The 24630-nt window shown below is 39.6% G+C and overlaps 1 protein-coding gene and 1 non-coding gene across 2 annotated transcripts; one reads left to right on the top strand and one right to left on the bottom strand.

The window, feature by feature from the left end:
* Nucleotides 1-1749: 1749 nt before the first annotated feature.
* LOC112764421 (small nucleolar RNA R71) lies at nt 1750-1857 on the top strand. Its single transcript, XR_003183162.1, has one exon. It is a non-coding gene; the product is annotated as a small nucleolar RNA R71 (small nucleolar RNA).
* A 14620-nt stretch (nt 1858-16477) lies between these two features.
* Nucleotides 16478-18313, bottom strand: LOC112722227 (uncharacterized). The gene is made up of 2 exons (XM_025773211.1): nt 18163-18313; nt 16478-16920 (listed from the first exon to the last, which is right to left on the bottom strand). Exons 1-2 carry the CDS (start codon nt 18311-18313, stop codon nt 16478-16480), a joined length of 594 nt encoding a protein of 197 aa, XP_025628996.1.
* Nucleotides 18314-24630: the final 6317 nt, after the last annotated feature.

The raw sequence follows: 24630 nt of genomic DNA, 5'->3' as shown, positions 1-24630 counted from the left end.
CATAATATAATATTGGGTTGCCTCCCAACAAGCGCTTCTTTAATGTCATTAGCTTGACAGAGGACTCTCATGGAGCCTCAGAAATGCTCAGAGCTATGTTGGAACCTCCCAACACCAAACTTAGAGTTTGGTTGTGGCCTCCCAACACCAAACTTAGAGTTTGACTGTGGGGGCTCTGTTTGGCTCTGTTTTGAGGGAAGCTCTTCATGCTTCCTCTCCATGATGACAGAGGGATATCCTTGAGCCTTAAACACTAAGGATTCTTCATTCACTTGAATGATCAACTCTCCTCTATCAACATCAATCACAGCCTTTGCTGTGGCTAGGAAGGGTCTGCCAAGGATGATGGATTCATCCATGCACTTCCCAGTCTCTAGGACTATGAAATCAGTAGGGATGTAATGGTCTTCAACTTTTACCAGAACAGCCTCTACAAGTCCATAGGCTTGTTTTCTTGAATTGTCTGCCATCTCTAGTGAGATTTTTGCAGCTTGCACCTCAAAGATCCCTAGCTTCTCCATTACAGAGAGAGGCATGAGGTTTACACTTGACCCTAAGTCACACAAGGCCCTCTTGAAGGTCATGGTGCCTATGGTACAAGGTATTGAAAACTTCCCAGGATCCTGTCTCTTTTGAGGCAGTTTCTGCCTAGACAAGTCATCCAGTTCTTTGGTGAGCAAAGGAGCTTCATCCTCCCAAGTCTCATTTCCAAATAACTTGTCATTTAGCTTCATGATTGCTCCAAGGTATTTAGCAACTTGCTCTTCAGTGACATACTCATCCTCTTCAGAGGAAGAATACTCATCAGAGCTCATGAATGGCAGAAGTAAGTCCAATGGAATCTCTATGGTCTCATTTTGAGCCTTAGATTCCCATGGTTCCTCATTGGGGAACTCATTGGAAGCTAGTGGATGTCCACTGAGGTCTTCCTCAGTGGCGTTAGACCTCAGTGGCGTTCACTGCCTCTCCTTCCTCCCAAAATTCGGCCATGTTGATGGCTTTGCACTCTCCTTTTGGATTTTCTTCTGTATTGCTTGGGAGAGTACTAGGAGGGAGTTTAGTAATTTTCTTGCTCAGCTGACCCACTTGTCCCTCCAAATTTCTAATGGAGGACCTTGTTTCAGTCATGAAACTTTGAGTGGTTTTGATCAGATCAGAGACCATGGTTGCTAAGTCAGAGTTATTCTGCTTAGAACTCTCTGTCTGTTGCTGAGAAGATGATGGAAAAGGCTTGCTATTGCTAAACCTGTTTCTTCCACCATTATTATTGTTGAAACCTTGTTGAGGTCTTTGTTGATCCTTCCATGAAAAATTTGGATGATTTCTCCATGAAGGATTATAGGTGTTTCCATAGGGTTCTCCCATGTAATTCACCTCTTCCATTGAAGGGTTCTCAGGATCATAAGCTTCTTCCTCAGATGAAGCTTCCTTAGTACTGCTTGGTGCATTTTGCATTCCAGACAGACTTTGAGAAATCATATTGAATTGCTGAGTCAATATTTTTTTCTGAGCCAATATGGCATTCAGAGTATCAATCTCAAGAATTCCTTTCTTCTGACTAGTCCCATTGTTCACAGGATTTCTTTCAGAAGTGTACATGAATTGGTTATTTGCAACCATTTCAATCAGCTCTTGAGCTTCTGTAGGCATCTTCTTCAGATGAAGAGAGCCTCCAGCAGAGCTATCTAAAGACATCTTGGATAGTTCAGAGAGACCATCATAGAAAATACCTATGATGCTCCATTCAGAAAGCATATCAGAAGGACACTTTCTGATTAATTGTTTGTATCTTTTCCAAGCTTCATAGAGGGATTCTCCTTCCTTCTGTCTGAAGGTTTGGACTTCCACTCTAAGCTTACTCAATTTTTGAGGTGGAAAGAACTTTGCCAGGAAGGTATTGACTAGCTTTTCCCAAGAGTCCAGGCTTTCTTTAGGTTGTGAGTCCAACCATGTCCTAGCTCTGTCTCTTACAGCAAAAGGGAATAGCATAAGTCTGTAGACCTCAGGGTCAACCCCATTAGTCTTGACAGTGTCACAGATTTGCAAGAACTCAGCTAAAAACTGATGAGGATCTTCCAATGGAAGTCCATGGAACTTGCAATTCTGTTGCATTAGAGAAACTAATTGAGGCTTAAGCTCAAAGTTGTTTGCTCCAATGGCAGGGATAGAGATGCTTCTCCCATAAAGGTCGGGAGTAGGTGCAGTAAAGTCACCCAACACCTTCCTTGCATTGTTGGCATTGTTGTTGTTTTCGGCTGCCATGTGTTCTTCTTCTTTGAAGAATTCGGTTAGGTCCTCTACAGAGAGTTGTGCCTTGGCTTCTCTTAGCTTTCGCTTCAAGGTCCTTTCAGGTTCAGGATCAGCCTCAACACGAATGCTTTTGTCCTTGCTCCTGCTCATAAGAAAGATAAGAGAACAAGAAAATGTGGAATCCTCTATGTCACAGTATGGAGATTCCTTTAGGTGTCAGAGGAAAAGAAAAATGAAAGGCAGAAGTAGAAAATTCGAACTTATCAAAGAAGATGGAGATCGAATTTTGCATTAAGGGATAGTGTTAGTCCATAAATAGAAGGATGTGAGAAGAAGGGAAGTGATTTTTGAAAACTAAGTAAGAAATTTTGAAAACATTTTGAAAAACACTAATTAATTTTCGAAAACCCAGAGTGGGAAAGAGATCAAGTGATTTTTGAAAAAGATTTTGAAATTAGAAATTAAAAAGATTTGATTGAAAACTATTTTGAAAAAGATGTGGTTAAGAAGATATGATTTGTTTTAAAAAAATGTGATTGAGAAGATATGATTTGAAAAACATTTTAAAAATATTTGATTTTGAAAATTAATGACTTGGCTATCAAGAAAAGATATGATTCAAACATTAAACCTTTCTCAACAGAAAAGGCAACATACTTGAAATGTTGAGTCAAATCATTAATTGATAGCAAGTATTTTTGAAAATAGAAAGGAATTGATTTTGAAAAAGATTTGATGGAAAAGATTTGATTTGAAAAAGATTTGATTTTGAAAAACTTTGAAAACTTGAAAAAAAAATTTGCATTGAAAATAGAATCTTCCCTCTTGTGCCATCCTGGCGTTAAACGCCCAGAATGGTGCACATTCTGGCGTTTAACGCCCAAAATTATACCCTTTTGGGCGTTAAACGCCCAACCAGGTACCCTGGCTGGCGTTTAAACGCCAGTCTGTCCTTCTTCACTGGGCGTTTTGAACGCCCAGCTTTTTCTGTATAATTCCTCTGCAGTATGTTCTGAATCTTCAATTCCCTGTATTATTGACTTGAGAAGACACAAATTAAAAATATTTTTGGATTTTTAATAATCAAAATACAACTAAGATCAAATAACAATGCATGCAAGACACCAAACTTAGCAGTTTGTATACTACTGACACTAATGAGAATGCATATGAGACACATAAACACTCAAGTCAAGAGAATTCAAAGATCAGAGTAAGAAATCATCAAGAACAACTTGAAGATCACTAAGACACATGAATGAATGCATGCAATTGACACCAAACTTAAAATGAAACACTAGACTCAAACAAGAAATATTTTTGGATTTTATGATTTTGTAATTTTTTTGTGCTTTTTTTTTCGAAAATTAAGTGGAAAAATGTATCAAAATTCTTAATGAGAATTCCAGGAATCATGCAATGTTTAGTCTAAGACTCCGGTCCAGGAATTAGACATGGCTTCATAGCCAGCCAAGCTTTCAAAGAAAGCTTTGGTCCAAAACACTAGACATGGCCAATGGCCAGCCAAGCCTTAGCAGATCACTGCTCCAAAAGCAAGATTGATAGAAATCAACAAGCTCTTGTGATGATAAGTTGAAACCTCGGTCCAATGAAATTAGACATGGCTTCACAGCCAGCCAGACTTCAACAAATCATCTTGAAACACTAGAATTCATCTTCAAGAATTCCAAAAAAAAAATACAATCTAAGCAACAAGATGAACCGTCAATTGTCCAAACTCAACAATCCCCGGCAACGGCGCCAAAAACTTGGTGCACGAAATTGTGATCACTACTTTTCACAACTCAAATAATCCCCGGTAATGAATCCAAAAACGTGGTATTCAACACCATGGCATAAACACAATTTCGCACAACTAACCAGCAAGTGTACTGGGTCGTCCAAGTAATAAACCTTACGCGAGTAAGGGTCGATCCCACAGAGATTGTTGGTATGAAGCAAGCTATGGTCACCTTGTAAATCTTAGTCAGGAAAACTCAAATGGGTATGGTGATATACGAATGAAGCATAAAGATAAAGATAGAGATACTTATGTAATTCATTGGTAGGAACCTCAGATAAGCGTATGAAGATGCCTTCCCTTCCGTCTCTCTGCTTTCCTACTGTCTTCATCCAATCCTTCTTACTCCTTTCCATGGCAAGCTTAAGCAAGGGTTTCACCATTGTCAGTGGCTACCTCCCATCCTCTCAGTGGAAATGTTCAACGCACCCTGTCACGGCACGGCTATCCATCTGTCGGTTCTCAATCAGGCCAGAATAGAATCCAGTGATTCTTTTGCGTCTGTCACTAATGCCCCGCCCTCAGGAGTTTGAAGCACGTCACAGTCATTCAATCATTGAATCCTACTCAGAATACCACAGACAAGGTTAGACCTTCCGGATTCTCTTGAATGCCGCCATCAGTTCTAGCCTATACCACGAAGATTCCGGTTAAAGAATCCAAGAGATATGCACCCAATCGAAGGTAGAACGGAGGTGGTTGTCAGTCACACGTTCATAGGTGAGAATGATGATGAGTGTCACGGATCATCACATTCATCAAGTTGAAGAACAAGTGATATCTTAGAACAAGAACAAGCGGAATTGAATAGAAGAACAATAGTAGTTGCATTAATACTCGAGGTACAGTAGAGCTCCACACCTTAATCTATGGTGTGTAGAAACTCCACCGTTGAAAATACATGAGAACAAGGTCTAGGCATGGCCGAATGGCCAGCCTCCCAATGATCTAAGAACTAGATGTCCAAAGATGATCTAAAGATTAAAAGAAATCCCAAGATGAAAATACAATAGTAAAAGGTCCTACTTATAGAAAACTAGTAGCCTAGGGTTTACAGAGACGAGTAAATGACATAAAAATCTACTTCCGGGCCCACTTGGTGTGTGCTTGGGCTGAGCATTGAAGCATTTTCGTGTAGAGACTCCTCTTGGAGTTAAACGCCAGCTTTTATGCCAGTTTGGGCGTTTAACTCCCATTTTGATGCCAGTTCCGGCGTTTAACGCTGGGATTTCTGAGGGTGACTTTGAACGCCGGTTTGGGCCATCAAATCTTGGGCAAAGTATGGACTATCATATATTGCTGGAAAGCCCAGGATGTCTACTTTCCAACGCCGTTGAGAGCGTGTCAATTGGGCTTCTGTAGCTCCATTCGAGTGCAGGGAGGTCAGAATCCAACAGCATCTGCAGTCCTTTTTGGTCTCTGAATCAGATTTTTGCTCAGGTCCCTCAATTTCAGCCAGAAAATACCTGAAATCACAGAAAAACACACAAACTCATAGTAAAGTCCAGAAAAATGAATTTTAACTAAAAACTAATAAAAATATACTAAAAACTAACTAGATCATACTAAAAACATACTAAAAACAATGCCAAAAAGCGTATAAATTATCCGCTCATCAGCCATCAGTCAGGAACAAAGGGGGCTGGTAGCAACATCTCCAAAGTCGGAGTCGTCATGGTTCTCGGTGCTAGTAGGTGAAGTGGAGTCTAGAGTGTCTGGTTCTTCTTCAGGTGGGGGGTTGCCAAGAATCATCTCCTTGAGGTACGTAAAGCGGTGCTTGTTACGGCACTCCATTCGTTCCATCTGCCAGTCTTGCCGGTCCAACCTTTGAAGTATCTGAAGGAGAAGCTGATTTGTTGAAGGTGCTTGTGGTGTGGAAGGAGAGGGGATATCTCTGGCCGGGTCTTCAGTCCAATCTGCAGTGGCTACTGGGGGTCGGATGTACTTTCCACTCGGAACATACTGATCATCCTGAGGAATCATGGCCTTGGTGTCCCCCGCTTTATAGGATACTCCGGCGGCTGAGACGAGATCTGAAACCAAAGCGGGAAAGGGTAGGTTGCCCAGAATCTGTACGTATCCCATGGCTTGCCGGATGTGTCTTGGTAAGTTGAGAGGCTGGTCTGTAAAGATACACCAGATGAGAACAGCCATATCCACAGTAAAAGAGGACTCGTGAGTGCTCGGAAAGACATAGTGGGACATAATCTGTGCCCACACTCGAGCCTCCAAGGTAAGTGCTAAAGCCAATATGCTCTTAGGCCAGGATCGATGGTAACCATAGATCCATGAGCTTCCAGGTAGTGCTATAACTCTGAAGACGTCATCCCAATAAAATTGGTATGTCTGGCACTTGAAAGAGCCTTCTTGGTATGTGTCGAATCCTTCTGGAGCAGGGAGAAGATCCAAAGCATGTTGAATAGCCCTTTCGGAGATGAGGACTTGCTTCTGACGGACAAAGACAGACTGCAGGGTTGGCATGTGAAAGTTGGAGTAGAATTCGACTACCCATGAAAGATTGACCTGCCGTGGTTGCTTCCGTAAGAAACCCCATTGTCTTCGCTCAATGCGGGGCTCCACCAAATCAACAATGTGAGTGATAAACCACTATTTTATGGTTTATCTTGTGCTCAATTGAGTGGTTTTTATCAACTCTTTACCCACTTATTCATACTAATCGCATATTTTACGTTTTCCTTCCTGATTTAATGCTATGATTGAAAACATGCTTCTTTGATCTTATATTTGCTAACTATTAATCCTCTCTTATTATCATTCGATGCCGCGATATGTGTGTTAAGTGATTTCAGAGATTACAGGGCAGGAAAGACTCAGAGGATGGAAAGGAAGCATGCAAAAGTGGAAGGAATACAAGAAGTTGAAGGAACTACAAAGCTGTCAGCCTGACCCTCTCGCACTAAAACAGTCATAACTTGAGCTACAGAAGTCCAAACGATGCGGTTCCAGTTGAGTTGGAAAGCTAACATCTGGGGCTTTGATTTGATATATAATATGCCATAGTTTCCCTGACGCTAGGCGACGTGAACGCGTGCTCCACGCGGACGCGTCGCAGTGACGAAAAACCAGCGTGGCAGATTTCTTCTCCAACGGTTTCTGGGCTGTTTTCGACCTAGTTTTCGGCTCAGAAAACACATATTAGAGGCTATAAAGCAGAGGAATCCATTCATTCATAATCATCAACTCATAATACACAATTTTAGGTTTTAGATGTAGTTTTTAGAGAGAGAGGTTCTCTCCTCTCTCTTAGGATTTAGGATTTAGATTTTTAGAATTAGGATTCCTCTCAGTCTATGGTTATTTCTCAATTTCAGGTTCAATGTTCTTCAATTTATATTTGTCTTCTACTTTTAGATGCTCTAATACTTTTATCTGTTAATCACTTATGTTGCCCATTTGATTTATGAATCTTTCCATGTTAAAGTTGAATTTATGTTTAGACGTAATCTGATGTATTTCAGATTTATGAATGCTTTTAATTTAATTTAGAATTTTCCCTTTTGGCTTTGGTTGAGTCATTGGAGACACTTGAGTTATCAAACTCATTGTTGATTAAAAATTGGAATTCTTCAAGAATTAATTCGAGTTCCAATAACTCTAGCCTTGCCCAAGGAAAGACTAGGACCTGAGGAATCAAAATTAATTCATCCACTTAACTTACCTTCATAGTTAGAGGTTAATAAAGTGAGAGAAAAATCCAATTCTCATCACAATTGATAAGGATAACTAGGATAGGAATTCTGATTTTCATACCTTGCCAAGAGTTTATTTTATAATTATTTATTTATTTTACTTGTCATACTTCTTCTTTACTTTCAAAACCCCTAATTTACAAGACTCATAACCAATAATAAGAACATACCTCCCTGCAATTCCTTGAGAAGACGACCCGAGGTTTAAATACTCGGTTATCAATTTTAAAGGGGTTTGTTACTCGTGACAACCAAAACGTTTGTAAGAAAGGACTTTTGTTGGTTTAGAAGCTATACCTGCAACGAGGATTTATCTGCGAATTTCTAGACCACGCAAAAGTTCTCTCTTCAAAATGGCGCCGTTGCCGGGGAATTGCAAACGTGTGCCTTATTATTGGTTATTGTAAATATTTTCTTTTTGCTTGTTTATTTGTTTTTTATTTTTGTTTTTATTTTTGCTTTTTCGTAAATTAAGAGGTTATTGGTTTTTATTTAGTTATTAAATTTTTTTTTCAAAAATTTGTTTTTGGTGTTCATCTTGATCTTCAAGTTGTTCTTCGTGTTCATGTTGACCTTCAAGTTGTTCTTGGTTGTTTTCTTCGTTTAGATCTAATAATTTTTAAGTTTGGTGTCATTTTATTGTTTTTCTCTTTCCTCATTAAATTCAAAAATATCTTTTCTCTTTATTTTAATTAAATTTTCGAAATTTACATTCAAAAAAATTCAGATTTTTATTTTAAAACTTTTTATCTTATCTTATCTTAGTTTTAAATTTCAAAATTCAAATATTTTTCAAAAATCATATTTTTTTCAAAATCGTATCTTATCTTATTTCAAAAATCAAATTTCAAAATTCAATATTTAAAATTCAAAATTTAAATTTCAAATTTCAACTTCAAAATTCAAATTTCAAAATTTAAAATTCAAAATTTAAATTTCAATAACCTTTTAATTTAAATTTGTTTTTATTTTTGTTTTTAATTTTTAATTACTATTATGAGTTCTCACCCCTCTCGCTTTGAGTTTGGTTCCAATGTTGTTGCAAGAAATGAAAATTATAACAGGAACATGCATCAAGGTCAAAACAATCAGAGATGGAAGGAGCCATGAGGATCTGATCAACCTTTCCGGCAACAACACCTTCCACAGTACCACAGACAAAGACCATTCCACGATGCATACAAAGACAATAGTTATGGTGGACCCTTCCGTGACAACCAACATCCACCAAATTACTATAGTCAAGAGCCATTCCAGGGGGCATACCAAGATGATAGATATGATAGACCCCCATCATATGCCTATGAACCTCCTCAACACAACTTTGAACCACCACACTCACAAGCCAACTACCACCATTCACCTTCATATGATCCTAACCCTCATCCACCATACCAACCACCTTATGAACCATATGAACCATATATAGAACCACCCCAATTCCAACCCAATTACTCCCAAGAACCACCACCTCAATATGCACCATATCCATATCCATCAATCCAAGAGCCTTATGGTCCTACTTATGATACCCAAGCAGAACAAGAATCAACGGATCATCTCAAGGAAACAGTGGATCAATTTCATGCAACCCTTCATCAATTAGAGCAAGCGATACATCAATTAGCTTCCCGACGTTCGGACAATAGGAACCCCCATGGCTTCATGCGGACAATCTAATGAAGAACGTAGCATGAAGGAGACATTAGAAACTCCGGTGGACAGTAAGGAGCATGAATTTGTACTGGAACAAATAGAGGAAGCCGGAATTATTGAAGAAGAAGAAGTGGTTGAAGACTTGGGAGATGTTGAACCTCCATGGGAAAGTCAAGACATAGAACCTCCTTCCAAGACGGTTGCCTTTGATGTTGAGGAGGGTGTACAACCTCCAAGGCATATCATAGTTGAAGACTTGGAAGAGGTTGGTCAATAAATGGAGATTAAAGAAGAAGAAGCACAGCCTCCCATGTCCTTGGTGAGCAATGAAGAAGAGATCAAATTGGAAGAAAGCCACCAAGAAGAAGAGGTTAATATTGAAGAAACTTACAAAGAGGTGGAAGTTGTCAGAGAAGAGCACAAGGGAGTGGAACCTGCAAATTCGTTAGAAATACCTCCCCTAGGTTGCCATCATCCTTCACAACATTCAAGTGGGTAAAATTCATATCTCCTAGCTTTTTAATTCCACTTGAATATGGGCTACTGGAGACGGATGGTCAACTTAGAGCTCTTTGTGGCATTAAGAGTAAGAGGAATATGGTTAGTGGTTAGAGTTGTCAAGCAAGGTTCAACATGGTTGCATATTCAAAGTTTAAATGCAAGGGTTGGTGTAAAGCTCAACTGAATGGGTCTAGGAAGTTGTTTGGCCGCTTTAGTGAGAATTCGGATTGCTTGCTACCCGGATGGAATCATAATGATCAATAAGAAGATGGGTGCAAAAGCAAGATTTGGGACCCCGGAATTCATTCTACCAATCAACACTCTTGGGGCCTTGTCACTTGCTTCAACTTGCTTGAAGGCTTTCTGTGCCTAGTTTGGGATCCCGGAGGCTGTTGGCATTCCAAACATTGGTGGAGATTTCTGGATGAATTTAAGCACAAGCCACCATAACAGGAAGCTCACCAAATGTCCAACTTAAGGACTTTAACTAAAAGTGCTAGGTGGGAGACAACCCACCATGGTATGATCGCTCCTTTTCCAATTATAATTTTATTTAGTTTTGTTTGTTTTTCAATTTTATTTTATTTCATTGAACCTGGAATTACTCATAACATCTGCATACTGCATTTTGCATTTTGCATAAAAAAAAAGCACGCACGCGATGCGGCACCGTCGCTGACGCTCCCGCATCACAAGTGCATTAGGAGAAAAGAAAAGTGAACAGAGAGTCACGCGAGAACGTGGCTGGAGGCGTGCCTTTGGCACAAACTGATCCATGCGACTGCGTCGCTGACGCGTCCGCGTCATTTGCGAAAAATGACTCCCACGCATCCGCGTCACCCACGCGAACGCGTGCCTTCAAAATCGACGTAAAAAGGGGTGTATGGCAGAATGTTGGGTTGGAACGTGGCTGGACTCGTGCTAGAAGCACAAGCCCTACCACGCGAACGCGTGCCCCACGCGTTTGCGCCATTTTTCAAAATATGGCCATTCACGCGATCGCGTCAACCACACGAATGCGTCACCCAGATTTTTGGCAAAATGCATTTAAAACAGAGAGTTGCGCGACCGCGAGGCTGCCCTCGCACTAATGGCACAAATCACTCCACGCAAAAGCATGACTTATGCGTCCGCATAATTTCATAGAATCGCTAACCACACGACCGCGTCACTCACGCGTCCGCGTCACCTGCGCCGCACAACTTATCTAAATCAGCGCCAATTATCTTATCTTTTCTTTTCTAATCTTAATTTATTCTATCTTTTCTTCTTTCTTTCTTACTTTACTTCTTTCACTTCTCATTCTTTTTCACCTTCATTCTATTTTACTTAATTTATATGCATATTTCATTCATTGCATTTTAATTTAGTGCATATTTTTCTTTTCTTTTCTAAATTCATTATTTTTTCTTTGGTGTTGATTTTCTTATTTAACTGTTGCATCTTCTCTTAAATTATTTTGGGTGCTTAGTAACTTGTTTTATTCTGGTTAGGTAATATTATTTAAATCAATGCCAATCTTTTATACCTGTATTACTTTTGTATTGACATGAATTTATATTATTTCTTCTTACCCACACTCTCTCCCTCATTGTTGCAAAATTTTGCACCACTAGTATGCCATGTGCTTTTATTATTTTCTCACTTGCATGTTGTAGCTACCATGTAATTGAGACCCTCATTATTTGGCATTAACCAACCCATATTTTATTTGTTTTTTATCTTTGTGTTGGGTTACTTTTCTTCTCTTTTTCTTTCAAGATGGCCACCAGGAAGAGAACCGAAAGACGTTTACACGGGAGAGACAAACAAGTTCTTACGCACATTCCTTGATGAGAAAAGCGTCAGTTGAAGCAACCCATCCACTTGCACGTCTTAGCATGCACCGAGGACGGTGCAATCTTTAAGTGTGGGGAGGTCGATACCGATCTCCATGGGTTAGTTATTTTCTTCTCAACACCAATATTTTATTTTCTTTGTTAATTGCTGCATTTTCATATTTGATTGCATGTTTGTTTGATTTTATGCATTTAGTCACTACTTGGTTGAAGTAATATTTTCTTTTTAAAGAAATTTTTATAGTATTTCACTAATTTAAATTAAAAAACTTTTCTATTAAAACTTGTTTGAAGTTGTATTTGGAACATGGTTTTTGAGCCAAAGAACACACAACCTGTGAGATTTTGAGCTTATTTACATGGTTACATTATTTAACCATAAATATTTTATTCTTGTGTATTTTCTTTTCTATGATTGCAATATTTGCTTTGTTCCATTCTATATGTCCATTATTTAGTGTATTTACATGCTTGCATATGATTGATGCCATATTTGATTATTAACTCACTTATCCCAAATATGCCTACCTTTTACATCACCTTTGTTAGCCCCTTGAGCTTTTAATCCCCTCTTGTTCTATAACCACATTACTAGCCTTAAGCAGAAAAACAAATTAAAAATCCCAAGTGAATCTTTGGTTAGCTTAAGTTAAAGATTGTGCATCAACTAAGTGTGGAAAAATTGTGGGAACATGAGTTAATAAGGGAATGTATCATGTTTTTAATTTATTTAAATTTTGGAAATTTGGGAACCTACTCATGTAAAACCAGAAAAAAATTAAAAAAAATCCATGTGCATTGATAAGTTATGTTTGCTTTTATGACCAAAAAAAAGAAGAGAAATTCAATAAATAAATAAGGGGACAAAATTACCTCAATGCTAAGTTAATAAAAAGATCAATGCACATGTGATAAAAGTAAAGAAATATCAAAATTTTGGTACATGAGTAGGGAAATCATACAAAAGTGGGAATTATGGGTAGCTAGGCATGAATTTAAAATATAAAATGTGTGTATAGGTGAGAGCTTAGGTTAATTAAAGATTCATATTATAGCTCACTTGGCCATACATGTACCCTTACCTTTACCTCAGCCACATTAGAACCCTGAAAAGACCTCATGATGTTTGCATTGAATATTTGTTGATTGGTTAGATGAAGAACAAAGTTTAGAAAGCATGATTAGAGAAGAGTAGAGTGAATTACCCTATACACTTGAGAGACTAGAGTGATATACACTACCAGTGAGGGTTCAATGCTTGATTCTAAGTTTCCTGCTTTCATGAGCTATCTTCTTACAAGTTTACTTGTCTTTTATTGTATGATTTGAATTAGTGAAATCTGATTTATGTTTATCTTGAAGAGCTTATTTACTTTTAACCAAGTAGATAGAAACATCTTAGCATGTAGTTGCATTCATATAGATAGGTTGCATTTCATACATTCTATCACTCCTCTTCACCTTTATAGCTTCTCTTGAGCTTAGCATGAGGACATGCTAATGTTTAAGTGTGGGAAGGTTGATAAACCACTATTTTATAATTTATCTTGTGCTCAATTGATTGGTTTTTATCAACTCTTTACCCACTTATTCATACTAATTGCATGTTTTACGTTTTCCTTCCTGATTTTATGCTACGATTGAAAACATGCTTCTTTGATCTTATATTTGTCCATTATTAATCCTCTCTTATTATCATTCGATGCTGTGATTTGTGTGTTAAGTGATTTCAGAGATTACAGGGCAGGAATGACTCAGAGGATGGAAAGGAAGCATGCAAAAGTGGAAGGAATACAAGTTGAAGGAACTGCAAAGCTGTCAGCCTGACCCTCTCGCACTAAAACAGTCATAACTTGAGCTACAAAGGTCCAAACGACGCAGTTCCAGTTGCGTTGGAAAGCTAACGTCCGGAGCTTCGATTTGATATATAATATGCCATAGTTTCCCTGACGCTAGGCGACGCGAACGCGTGCTCTACGCGGACACATCGCAGTGACGAAAAACCAACGTGGCAAATTTCTTTTCCAGCGATTTCTGGGCTGTTTTCGACCCATTTTTCAGCCCAGAAAACACATATTAAAGGCTATAAAGCAGGGGAATCCATTCATTCATAATCATCAGCTCATAATACATAATTTTAGGTTTTAGATGTAGTTTTTAGAGAGAGAGATTCTCTCCTCTCTCTTAGGATTTAGGATTTAGATTTTTAGAATTAGGATTCCTATCAGTCTATGGTTATTTCTCAATTTCAGGTTCAATGTTCTTCAATTTATATTTCTCTTCTACTTTTAGATACTCTAATACTTTTATCTGTTAATCACTTATGTTGCCCATTTGATTTATAAATCTTTCCATGTTAAAGTTGAATTTATGTTTAGACGTAATTTGATGTGTTTCAGATTTATGAATGCTTTTAATTTAATTTAGAATTTTTCTTTTTGGCTTTGGTTGAGTCATTAGAGACACTTGAGTTATCAAACTCATTGTTGATTGAAAATTGGAATTTTTCAAGAATTAATTCGAGTTCCAATAACTCTAGCCTTGCCCAAGGAAAGACTAGGACCTGAGGAATCAAAATTAATTCATCCACTTAACTTAACTTCATAGTTAGAGGTTAATAAAGTGGAAGAAAAATCCAATTCTCATCACAATTGATAAGGATAACTAGGATAGGAATTCTAATTTTCATACCTTGCCAAGAGTTTATTTTATAATTATTTATTTATTTTACTTGTCATACTTCTTCCTTACTTTCAAAACCTCCCAATTTACAAGACTCATAACCAATAATAAGAACATACCTCCCTTCAATTCCTTGAGAAGATGACCCGAGGTTTAAATACTCGGTTATCAATTTTAAAGGGGTTTGTTACTCGTGACAACCAAAACGTTTGTAAGAAAGGACTTTTGTTGGTTTAGAAGCTATACTTGCAACGAGGATTTATCTGTGAATTTCTAGACCACGCAAAAGTTCTCTCTTCAGTGAGTAGGGTGGGTGAGTAGGTGCTCATTATTGTAGTTCCGCTCAGCCAGGATGGGGAACATCTGCTCACAGTAGCGGTTAGTGAACCGCGCAGTGTCCCTTGCTGGAAAGGCCTTCTCTGTTTCATTGACCTTGATGATCCTCTTGACCTGCTTTGTTGATGGCTTGACTAATGTTGAGGATGGTTCTGCAGCTAGCACTTATTTTGTTCCTCTCCTCGCCGGTGGTCTGTTAGCGGCTTTCTCTTTGCCCTTCTTGGTGGCCATCCTGAAAAGGGAGAAAAAGAAAGGTAACATGTAATTCAAAGGGTTAGAGCAAGGAGGAGGAAAGTAAAAGTGATAATCCATGCCAAGGTAAAGAAGAATGTCGTTATCACATGGTTACGACCTCATGCAATTAGGACATCAATAGAAATATAGCATGATATATTAAGGCAATTAGATGCAAGATGTTTATTAGCATGCCGGCAAAGGCATGAGTAGCATAGATCAAGCATTAATAGCCAAAATGTATTATCACTCATAACAAACTAACAATCACGTTTGTATTGACAATTATATTCAATCAATAAAATAATTCAAGGGTTTTATGAAAAACAGGAATTTAGAGGAGAAGGATAGAATAATTAATAGTTCACAATGCCAAACGGGCTTTTCACAAATACTTGGTGTGCATGTAAAATATGTTAGGGAAAGTATTAAATCCAAACATGCATGCAACCTAAGAATAATTAATGTTAATTGTCAAATAACTCCTTAATAATCCACAAGAAAATATAGAAGAAAATGATCACCCAATTAGATTTCTAACACCAATTAAAATAATGCAAAAATAGATAAATAGTAAGAAGGAAAGAAAGAGAATAGAAAGAAAGAACCTTGAGAAGAAGGTGATAGGGAGAGAGGTAAGGGAGGATGTGAATGGGAGAAAATATGAGGGAAGGGAAAAAAAGAAGAAAAGAGTAAAGAAAGAAGAAGAAAAAGAATGGAGAATAAAGAAGAAAGAAAAGAAAGAATGAGGAAGAAGAAGGAAGAAATTAGGATTGAGAAAGAAAAGATAGGAAACTGGGCGGCGCATGGATCTAGTGGTGTTGCGCGAGCGACGCGCATGCATACTGCACGCGTACGCGTGGGTCGCACAAGGGGAAGGCGACGCGTAGGCGTCTAGCTCACGTACGCGTGCTCCTGATTGTGCGAATCGCACGCGAGCAGCCCCGTGCACGCACAACTCTCGGTGCATTTTGTGTGGTGGGCCAAAATTGCATACGACGTGTGCGCGTCAGGCACGCGCACGCGTGAGTGATCAAAAACTGAAAATGACACACACGCGTCAGGGACGCGTACGCATGCGTGATTTTGTGCCTCTAGCACAGTGCCAGCACCAGGCCATCACAACTTTCGGCCAATACACTTTTTACGTCGATTTTCAGGGCCACGTGTGCGCGTCATTGACGCTTACGCGTGGGTTTCCAGAATCGCAACTGGACGCGCACGTGTGAGGGACGTGTATGCGTTGCGTTATTTGTGCGTAAGGCACAATTCCTTCACAGCTCCCACGCAACTTTCTCCCATTTTTTTATATATGCAATATGCAGATGAAAATGCAGACTATATCCAGTAATATTGAGAAGAGTCACTAAAATGAAACTAAGAAGAGAGAAAGGAACGATCATACCATGGTGGGTTGTCTCCCACCTAGCACTTTGCTTTAACTTCCTTAAGTTGGACGGTCCACAGGCTCAGTCGTCTGCTGATGGTGGATCTTCCAGGAGGAAGATTTCCAGTTCCTTCTTGTTGTGCATCTTCTCACCATGGTACAACTTCAGGCGGTGACCATTAACTTTGAGGATCTTGGGGCTTGAGGGATGGCGTAGGTAAAAGACGTCATATGGTTCAGCCTTTTCCACCCTATAGGGGCCTTCCCACCTAGATCTCAGCTTGCCTAGCATAAGTCTCAACCTTGAGTTGTAAAGGAGAACTAACTCACCAGGTCTGAAGTATCTGCGATTGATGTTCTTGTCATGCACAACCTTCACCCCATCCTTGTATAGCTTGGAGTTCTCATATGCTTCCAGGCAAAGGCTTTCTAATTCCTGTAGTTGCAGCTTTCTCTCCGCTCCGGCTATCTCTAATCCCATGTTACATTCCCGTACCGCCCAGAAGGCTTTATGTTCTATCTCCACTAGAAGGTGACAGGCCTTTCCGTAAACTAAGCGGAAGGGACTCATTCCGATCGGTGTCTTGTATGCTGTCCTATAAGCCCAAAGCGCATCTACAAGTCTGAAACTCCAGTCCTTTCTATGAGGCTTGACGACCTTTTCCAAGATACACTTTATCTCTCTGTTAGACACCTCTGCTTGTCCATTGGACTGTGGATGGTAGGCGGTTGCTACTTTGTGAACAATCCCATGTTTCTTCAGTAAACCTGTTAGTCTCCTATTGCAAAAGTGAGTGCCTTGATCGCTCACGATTGCTCGTGGTGATCCAAAGCGATAGATAATATTATTTTGAACAAAGGAAACAACAGTGTTAGCATCATCAGTACAGGTGGAAATAGCTTCCACCCATTTAGAAACATAATCCACAGCCAACAGTACATATAAGAAACCATTAGAGTTTGGAAATGGACCCATGAAGTCAATTCCCCAGACATCAAAAATTTCACAGAACAACATGGATTGTTGGGGCATTTCATCCCTCTTGGATATATTACCAAACCTCTGACATGGGGAGCAAGATTTACAGAAAATAGCTACATCCTTAAATAGTGTGGGCCACCAGAATCCACAGTCTAAAATTTTTCTAGCTGTTCTTTGAGGACCAAAATGTCCACCACTTTCTGAGGAGTGCCAGATCTCTAAAATGGACTGGAATTCTGATTGGGGCACACATCTTCTAATTATTTGGTCAGCGCCACATCTCCATAAATATGGGTCATCCCATATATAATATTTGGACTCACTTCTAAGCTTGTCCCTTTGATGCTTAGTAAAATTAGGAGGGAAAGTACAACTAACCAGATAATTAGCTACAGGTGCGTACCAAGGGATTACTTCAGATATTGCGTGCAAGATATCAAATGGAAAAGCATCACTGATAAGAATGGGGTCATTTTTAATGTGCTCTAGGTGACTCAAGTGGTCAGCCACTAAATTCTTGGTACCACTTCTATCCGTAATTTCTAAATCAAATTCTTGCAGCAACAATATCCAACGTATTAGCCTTGGTTTAGACTCCTTCTTAGACAGTAAATATTTTAAAGCTGCATGGTCTGAGTATACTACTACCTTAGTACCAATTAAATAGGATCAGAATTTATCCAGAGCAAAAACAATAGCCAGAAGCTCTTTTTCAGTAGTAGTATAATTAGACTGAGCAGTGTCTAAGGTCTTAGATGCATAAGCAATAACAAAAGGGTCCTTACCTTCGCGTTGAGCCAGCGCCACTCCTACTGCATAGTTGGAGGCGTCGCACATTATCTCAAATGGTTGACTCCAGTCAGGCCCTCTCACAATGGGGGCTTGGGTCAAAGTGGTCTTCAGCTTATCAAACGCTTCTTTGCAGTCTGCACTCATCTCGAACTCAACATCTTTCTACAGCAGTCGGGATAAAGGTAATGCTACCTTACTGAAGTCCTTGATGAATCGCCGGTAGAAACCTGCGTGACCAAGAAACGAACAAACTTCTCTCACAGAAGAGGGGTAAGGTAAACCAGAAATAACATGTATCTTTGCTGAATCAACTGAAATACCAGCATTAGAAACAACATGTCCTAGAAAAATACCTTGTTTCACCATAAAATGACATTTCTCAAAATTTAATACAAGGTTTGAACTAACACATCTTTCTAACACTTTAGCTAAACTCTCCAAGCAAAGATCGAATGAATCACCATAAATACTAAAGTCATCCATAAAAACTTCCATACAGTTCTCGAGAAAGTTTGAGAAAATGCTCATCATGCATCTTTGAAACGTAGCCGGTGCATTACATAAACCAAAAGGCATTCTCTTATATGTATACGTTCCAAAGAGACATGTAAAGGTAGTCTTCTCCTGATCTTCAGGAGCTATATGAATTTGAAATTATCCAGTGTAACCATCTAAAAAACAGTAGTGTGATTTACCTGACAAACAATCAAGCATTTGATCAATGAAAGCAAGTGGGTAGTGATCCTTACGAGTAGCTTGGTTGAGGCGCCTGTAATCAATACAGACTCTCCAGGAGTTCTGCACTCTCTTTGCTATGAGTTTTCCATCTTCATTCTTCACTGTTGTGACACCAGACTTCTTGGGTACCACTTGTACTGGACTAACCCATTCGCTATCTGAGATTGGGTAGATGATATCAGCTTCTAGCAGTCTGGTCACTTCTTTCTTGACAACTTCCAAAATAGTGGGATTGAGTCACCTTTGAGGTTGACGGACAGGCATTGCTCCTTCTTCTAAAAATATATGGTGCTCATAGGTTTGGGGGCTGATGCCTACTATGTCCGCTAGGCTCTACCCAATAGCTTTCTTGTGTCTTCTCAACACATTAAGCAATTGCTCCTCCTGTTGGAAAGTAAGTTCCCTTGCAATTATAACTGGGAGCTTCTGATTATCCTCAAGATAAGCATACTTGAGGTGGAGTGGAAGGGGCTTCAATTCCGTCTTCTGCTCATGGCTAGGCTCTTATTCATCTGGAGTCACGGAAGGTAGTGGGGTGTCCTCAGGATACTCTGATGGCATCCTCACACTTGCACATGTCTCCATTGTCGTGCTATCCACATCTTTTTGGTGAACTTCTACCACAACTTCTTCAATAACATTACATCGGAAGATAGAGTGGTCTTCTTGTGGATGCATCATGGCTTCATCAAGACTGAAGCAGACTGTCCTGCCATCAATCTCGAAGGAATATGTTCCTGAGAAGGCGTCTAGTTTGAACTTTGAAGTCTTCAGAAATGGCCTTCCTAATAGGATGGATGATGGTCTTCTTGAGTCATTAGGGGCCTCTCTAAAATATAAAAGTTAATAGGAAATGTCAACCCCCTAATGCTCACCAGTACATCTTCAACAATTCCTACCACTGAAATTATGCTTTTATCTGCTAAAACAAAACGCGCTGCCGACCTTTTCAAGGGAGGTAGCCTCAAAGCATCATATATAGATAATGGCATAATACTAACACATGCACCCTAAATCACACATACAGTCAAAAATAGGCACACCCTCAATAGTACAGGTAACTATACATGGACCAGGATCCCCACATTTTTCTGGTATATCACCCATTAAGGAAGATATAGAGCTACCTAAGGGAATAGTTTCTAACTCATTGATTTTATCTTTATGCATGCACAAATCTTTTAGAAACTTAGCATATTTGGAAACCTGTTGAATAGCATCAAAAAGGAGAATAGTTACCTCAACCTTTTTGAATATCTCTACCATTTTTGGGTTTAGTTCCATCCGCTTTCTGGATTTCTTGGCAAGGTGTGGAAATGGAATGGGAATTGCGTCTTATGTAGCTGCGGCGTCCCTTGGCGTTCCCTTCTTTGGTTGAGTTGCTTCTTCTTCAACTATGTCTTATGTTTTATCCTCATCAGCATCTTCTACCTCAACAGTGTCTTTAACTGGAATGTTTTTTGAGCTTGACTCCTCATGACTCCTCTCTGGCAGTGTGGTTCCGGACCTCAAAGTAATGGCATTAATCCCACCCTTTGGGTTGGGTAAAGGTTGAGAAGAAAGTGTACTAGAGCTTGAGGGTTGGTTGTTGATGGGTAGGAGCTTGGTCCAGACGGGATATAAGAGCTTGCAAAGTGGAGGTCAGACCGTTGATAGTGGAGTTAAGTGTATTCTCCATGGATGTCTACTTTTGCGCAATAGAATGAAGCAAATCGTCATTGGAAGAGGAAGGGGCTTGCTGTTGGTTATTTTGAGGTCATTGGCCTTGCCTTTGATGAGGTGCTCGGTAAGGCTGGTTCTGGTTCTGTTGATACCGGTTCTGCTGATTACTGTTGTTGTTCCATCTCTGATTTCCACCATTATCTCTGCCTCCTTGGTTATAGTTGTCCCTCCATCCTTGATTTGGGTTATCTCTCCATCCTTGGTTGGAGTTATCTTGCCAACCTTGATTGTAATTTTCACCCTGGTTGTAATTTCTGCTCTGTTGATAGTTTCCTTAATTTGGACGGTCATAGAAATTATGAGTAGCTGCCAAGGTGTTGTCTTCTTGTTGGAGTTACAGACACTCATCAGTGTAATGAGTATAGCAGGCACATATTCTGCACACTCTCTGAGGAACCAATTGTTGACTATGTTGTGGAGGGGGCTGAGATTGTTGTTGTTGATTCAGCTGTAACTACTTCAGTATATTAGTCATCTCTTCCAGAGTCTGTGTGAGAGCAGCAGTCTCACTGCTAGGGGAAACCTCTGCAATAGTCTTGTGATGGTTGTTCCTGTGCCTGACATTTCGGGTAGACTCAGCTAAATCAGTAATCAGTTGCCATGCTTCTGTTGCTGTCTTGTACTTCATCAGAGAACCATTACCTGCAGCGTCTAGTGTGGTCTTGTCCTGAGGCTTTATGTCTTGAGTGAAATAGCTAATCAATACTAGCTCATCAATCTTGTGGTGGGGACATGAGTCCAGGAGATTCCTGAAACGTTCCCAGTATTCATAAAGAGTCTCTGATCCACCTTGAATGATGTAAAAAATTTCTTTCCTCAGTCTATCTGTAAGCTCAGCTGGAAAGTATTTTTCCAGGAATTTCCTTCTGAGCGTGTCCCAGTTAGTAACAACTGCTTCAGGTTGAGAGTAGAACAACTCTCTGGCCTTTCCCTCAAGGGAGAACGGGAAGGCAAATAGCAAAATGGTAGTTTCATCTGCACCATGACGCCTGACAGTTGAACAGGCTGTTTGAAAATCTCTAAGGTGCTTGATAGGCTCTTCAACAGATAAGCCATAAAATTTGGGCAGTAGATTAATTAGTGCAGTCTTTAGTTCAAAATCTAGAGCCAGATTTGGGTGATGCACTTGGTACGGTTGCAGGGTGAAGTCTGGAGCTCCTGCTTCTTGGAGAGTAATCCTCCTAGGCTCTGCCATAATACCTGCGCGTACGTGAAAATAATCAATAGAGGAGGGGTTTGTTTCTTCCTCAAATGACGCTTCAGATTTGCCTTCAGATAAGACTGGTGAATTGGTAGGTACCACTTCACCACCCTCAGAGGCTAACCGACGTCGAGCTCGCCTAATACGTGAAATAGTTCTTTCAATTTCCAGATCAAACGCGGCTAAACTCGGATCCGGTAACGAACGCGTCATTCAATAAAAGAAACATAGAGCTCGTAGTAATAAAAAAGATATGCAAATATGTAAATTAAAAATATTTACACCAATCAATAACTTTGCACACTGTTGCAACTCCCCGGCAACAGCGCAAAAAATTGATGAGTGCCGGAAGGTCGCTAGTAAAGATTTCTAGAGAAATTTGCGTTGTGAGTATAGATCTTTACCAACAAAATTCCGCTCGTCAATTTAGAAAGGGTTGTCACAGAATAAGAATAAAAATACTGGGAGTAGAAATTCTAGGTCGTCTCCCAACGAGTTGAACGAAGAGTGCAAATTATTAATCGGGAATTTTCCAAAAGGTTTTAGAAGAGAGGGCTAGAAAAATAATCAATTATGAATTAAAGCAGTGAAAATCAACAAGCGATTCTATGTAATTTGAATAAAAAGCCTTGACCGGGAGAAGATTAATCGGAAGTTCTATCCTTGTTGGGAATCTCTCAAAAGTAATGGTAAAATATTATTGTTATTACTTAGTTAACCCTTACCGAATAAGGGAAAGTCAAGTACCTAAACCAACGTCTGTTCGCGAGTCCTAATCTTTTCCCTTGGGAAGGACTAGCGTTAGTGATCAGAAGGCCAGTCAACAACTTCCAATTATCAATAGGCTCTTGAGTTTCCCAACTCAAGGGTCTCCTCTTAATCAACTCCCAAGTCAAGTTGGGATTTACTCGGTTAACATGAATACCATCTTCGTTGTTATGAAAAAGGAATAGAGAAGAGACACGATACTTAAAATAAAATTGAAAGCAATTAAATAAATAATAAAAATAAATGAAAAAGTACTCTTTGCATTAATAATTCATAAAAGCAATCCAATTGTAACTCTAAACAAGGATTAAGGATATAAAAGAGTAAAGGAAAAGGAAAACGAACTATACTAGTAAAACTTTAACGGAGGTAGTGACTCTGTCAATATCCAACTCAAAAGCATAAAACTATGCGACTATGAAGAACCATGAAGGAGGAAGTATTCTATCTCCAAGATTCAAAACTAAAAACTAAAAACTAGTGAATGATGAATTGTGTGTAATGTGTGTTGAGTCCTGCTATCCCTTGGCTCTAATCTGTGTTTCTGGGCCGAAACTGGGTCCAAAAATCAGCCCAAAATCGCCTTTAGCATTTTTCTGCAACTACTATACGTCGCGCATGTCACGCGTACGCGTAGGTCACACCGTGCGCGTCGTTTGGAGAAATTCCTTGTCACGCGTATGCGTCGCTTGTCTTCTGTGCTAATCACGCGTACGCGCCAGGTGCGCGTGCGCGTCACCTTCGCTGGTCAGCTCCTTTGTTTCTTTGTGTTTCTTCCATTTTTGCAAGCTTCCTTTCTGTTCTCCAAGCCATTCCTGCCCTATAAAGCCTAAAACACTTAACACACAGATCACGGCATCGAATGGTATAGAGAGGAATTAAAATTTGACAAATCGAAGGCTTAGGAAGCAAGTTTTCAATCATAGCATAAAAGTAGGAAGGCAAACGTAGAACATGCGAATTTTATGAATAAATGTAGGAAGAATATGATAAAAACCACTCAATTCAACACAAAATAAATCATAAAATAGTGGTTTATCAACTAGGAACTAGGATGCGGCTTGGGGGTAGGGGCCATCTCTCTTCTTTTTTCCCCCTGGAAAGCATAAGAAACAGCGTCATGGACGACAAGGACCACGGCGAGTAGGACGGCTGAGAAGCAGACAACGGCGTACCTAAGAAGCAGATGACGGCTTGACCGAGAGGAGGAGGAAATGACGATGTTTGCGATGATTCTTCCTCTATGTGAGAACGATGGTGAGCAACGAGGCGACGGCGAGCGGGGAGATGACGGCGATGGTGAGTGGGGAGACGACGGCGACTCGACGGCAAGCAACTCCAACCCTCAATCGAAGAAGCCACGGGATGATGGGAACTTAAAACCCTAATTTTCGGATTCTGAATGAGTCACAATTCACAAAGGTGAGGTGTTGATGGAAGGGGGAAGGTCAAGGGTGACGCGTTGGTTTTTTTTTTAAATAAAACGACGTTGTTTATAAGAAATGGTCGGTTCCCGATCCAGTCCAACTAGCCGGTTCAACGGTTTTCAAGCGGTTTCTAATTTGGCAGTTTAAAACATTAGACCGGACTGTTTTCATCACCAATTTCCGGTTCAATTGGACAGTCCGGTCTGGTTTTCAGAACCATGGAATAAATCAAAATATTGGACAAATCCCTCAGCTGCATTAAATTATCCTGTAAGAATTTATATACGTATATTGAAGGATGTTAGTGTTTGGATCATTTTAAAGGTTGTGTTGCATCATTCACATCTGTGTTGTCCAAATCAAGCAGAGATGGTTAAACAACATAGGCAATTAAGCATGTCTGTACGACGTACAATAGAGAATAACGAAAAAGCTAAAATCAGACCAAGCAAAATATATCAATAATTTGTCGCAGCAGCACAGGGTCATCGTGAATTAAGTTTTATTGAAAAAGATGTGAAAAATTATATTATGAGAGAACTGCGGAATGTTTTGGAATTAGATGATGCAAAAGAATTTGGGATTAAGTGATGTTGTTACTTTTA

Source organism: Arachis hypogaea, chromosome 2 (assembly GCF_003086295.3).
Source record: "Arachis hypogaea cultivar Tifrunner chromosome 2, arahy.Tifrunner.gnm2.J5K5, whole genome shotgun sequence".
Lineage (NCBI taxonomy): Eukaryota > Viridiplantae > Streptophyta > Magnoliopsida > Fabales > Fabaceae > Arachis > Arachis hypogaea.
This window is presented reverse-complemented; position numbering and strand designations above follow the sequence as displayed.

Coding starts and splice junctions, on each gene's coding strand:
- LOC112722227 (XM_025773211.1), bottom strand. CDS start 18,313: ATGAGTGCAGACTGCAAAGAAGCGTTTGATAAGCTGAAGACCACTTTG. Junction 16,921..18,162: donor GGCGCTGGCTCAACGCGAAG/GTAAGGACCCTT, acceptor GTCACCTTCTAG/TGGAGATAGAACATAAAGCC.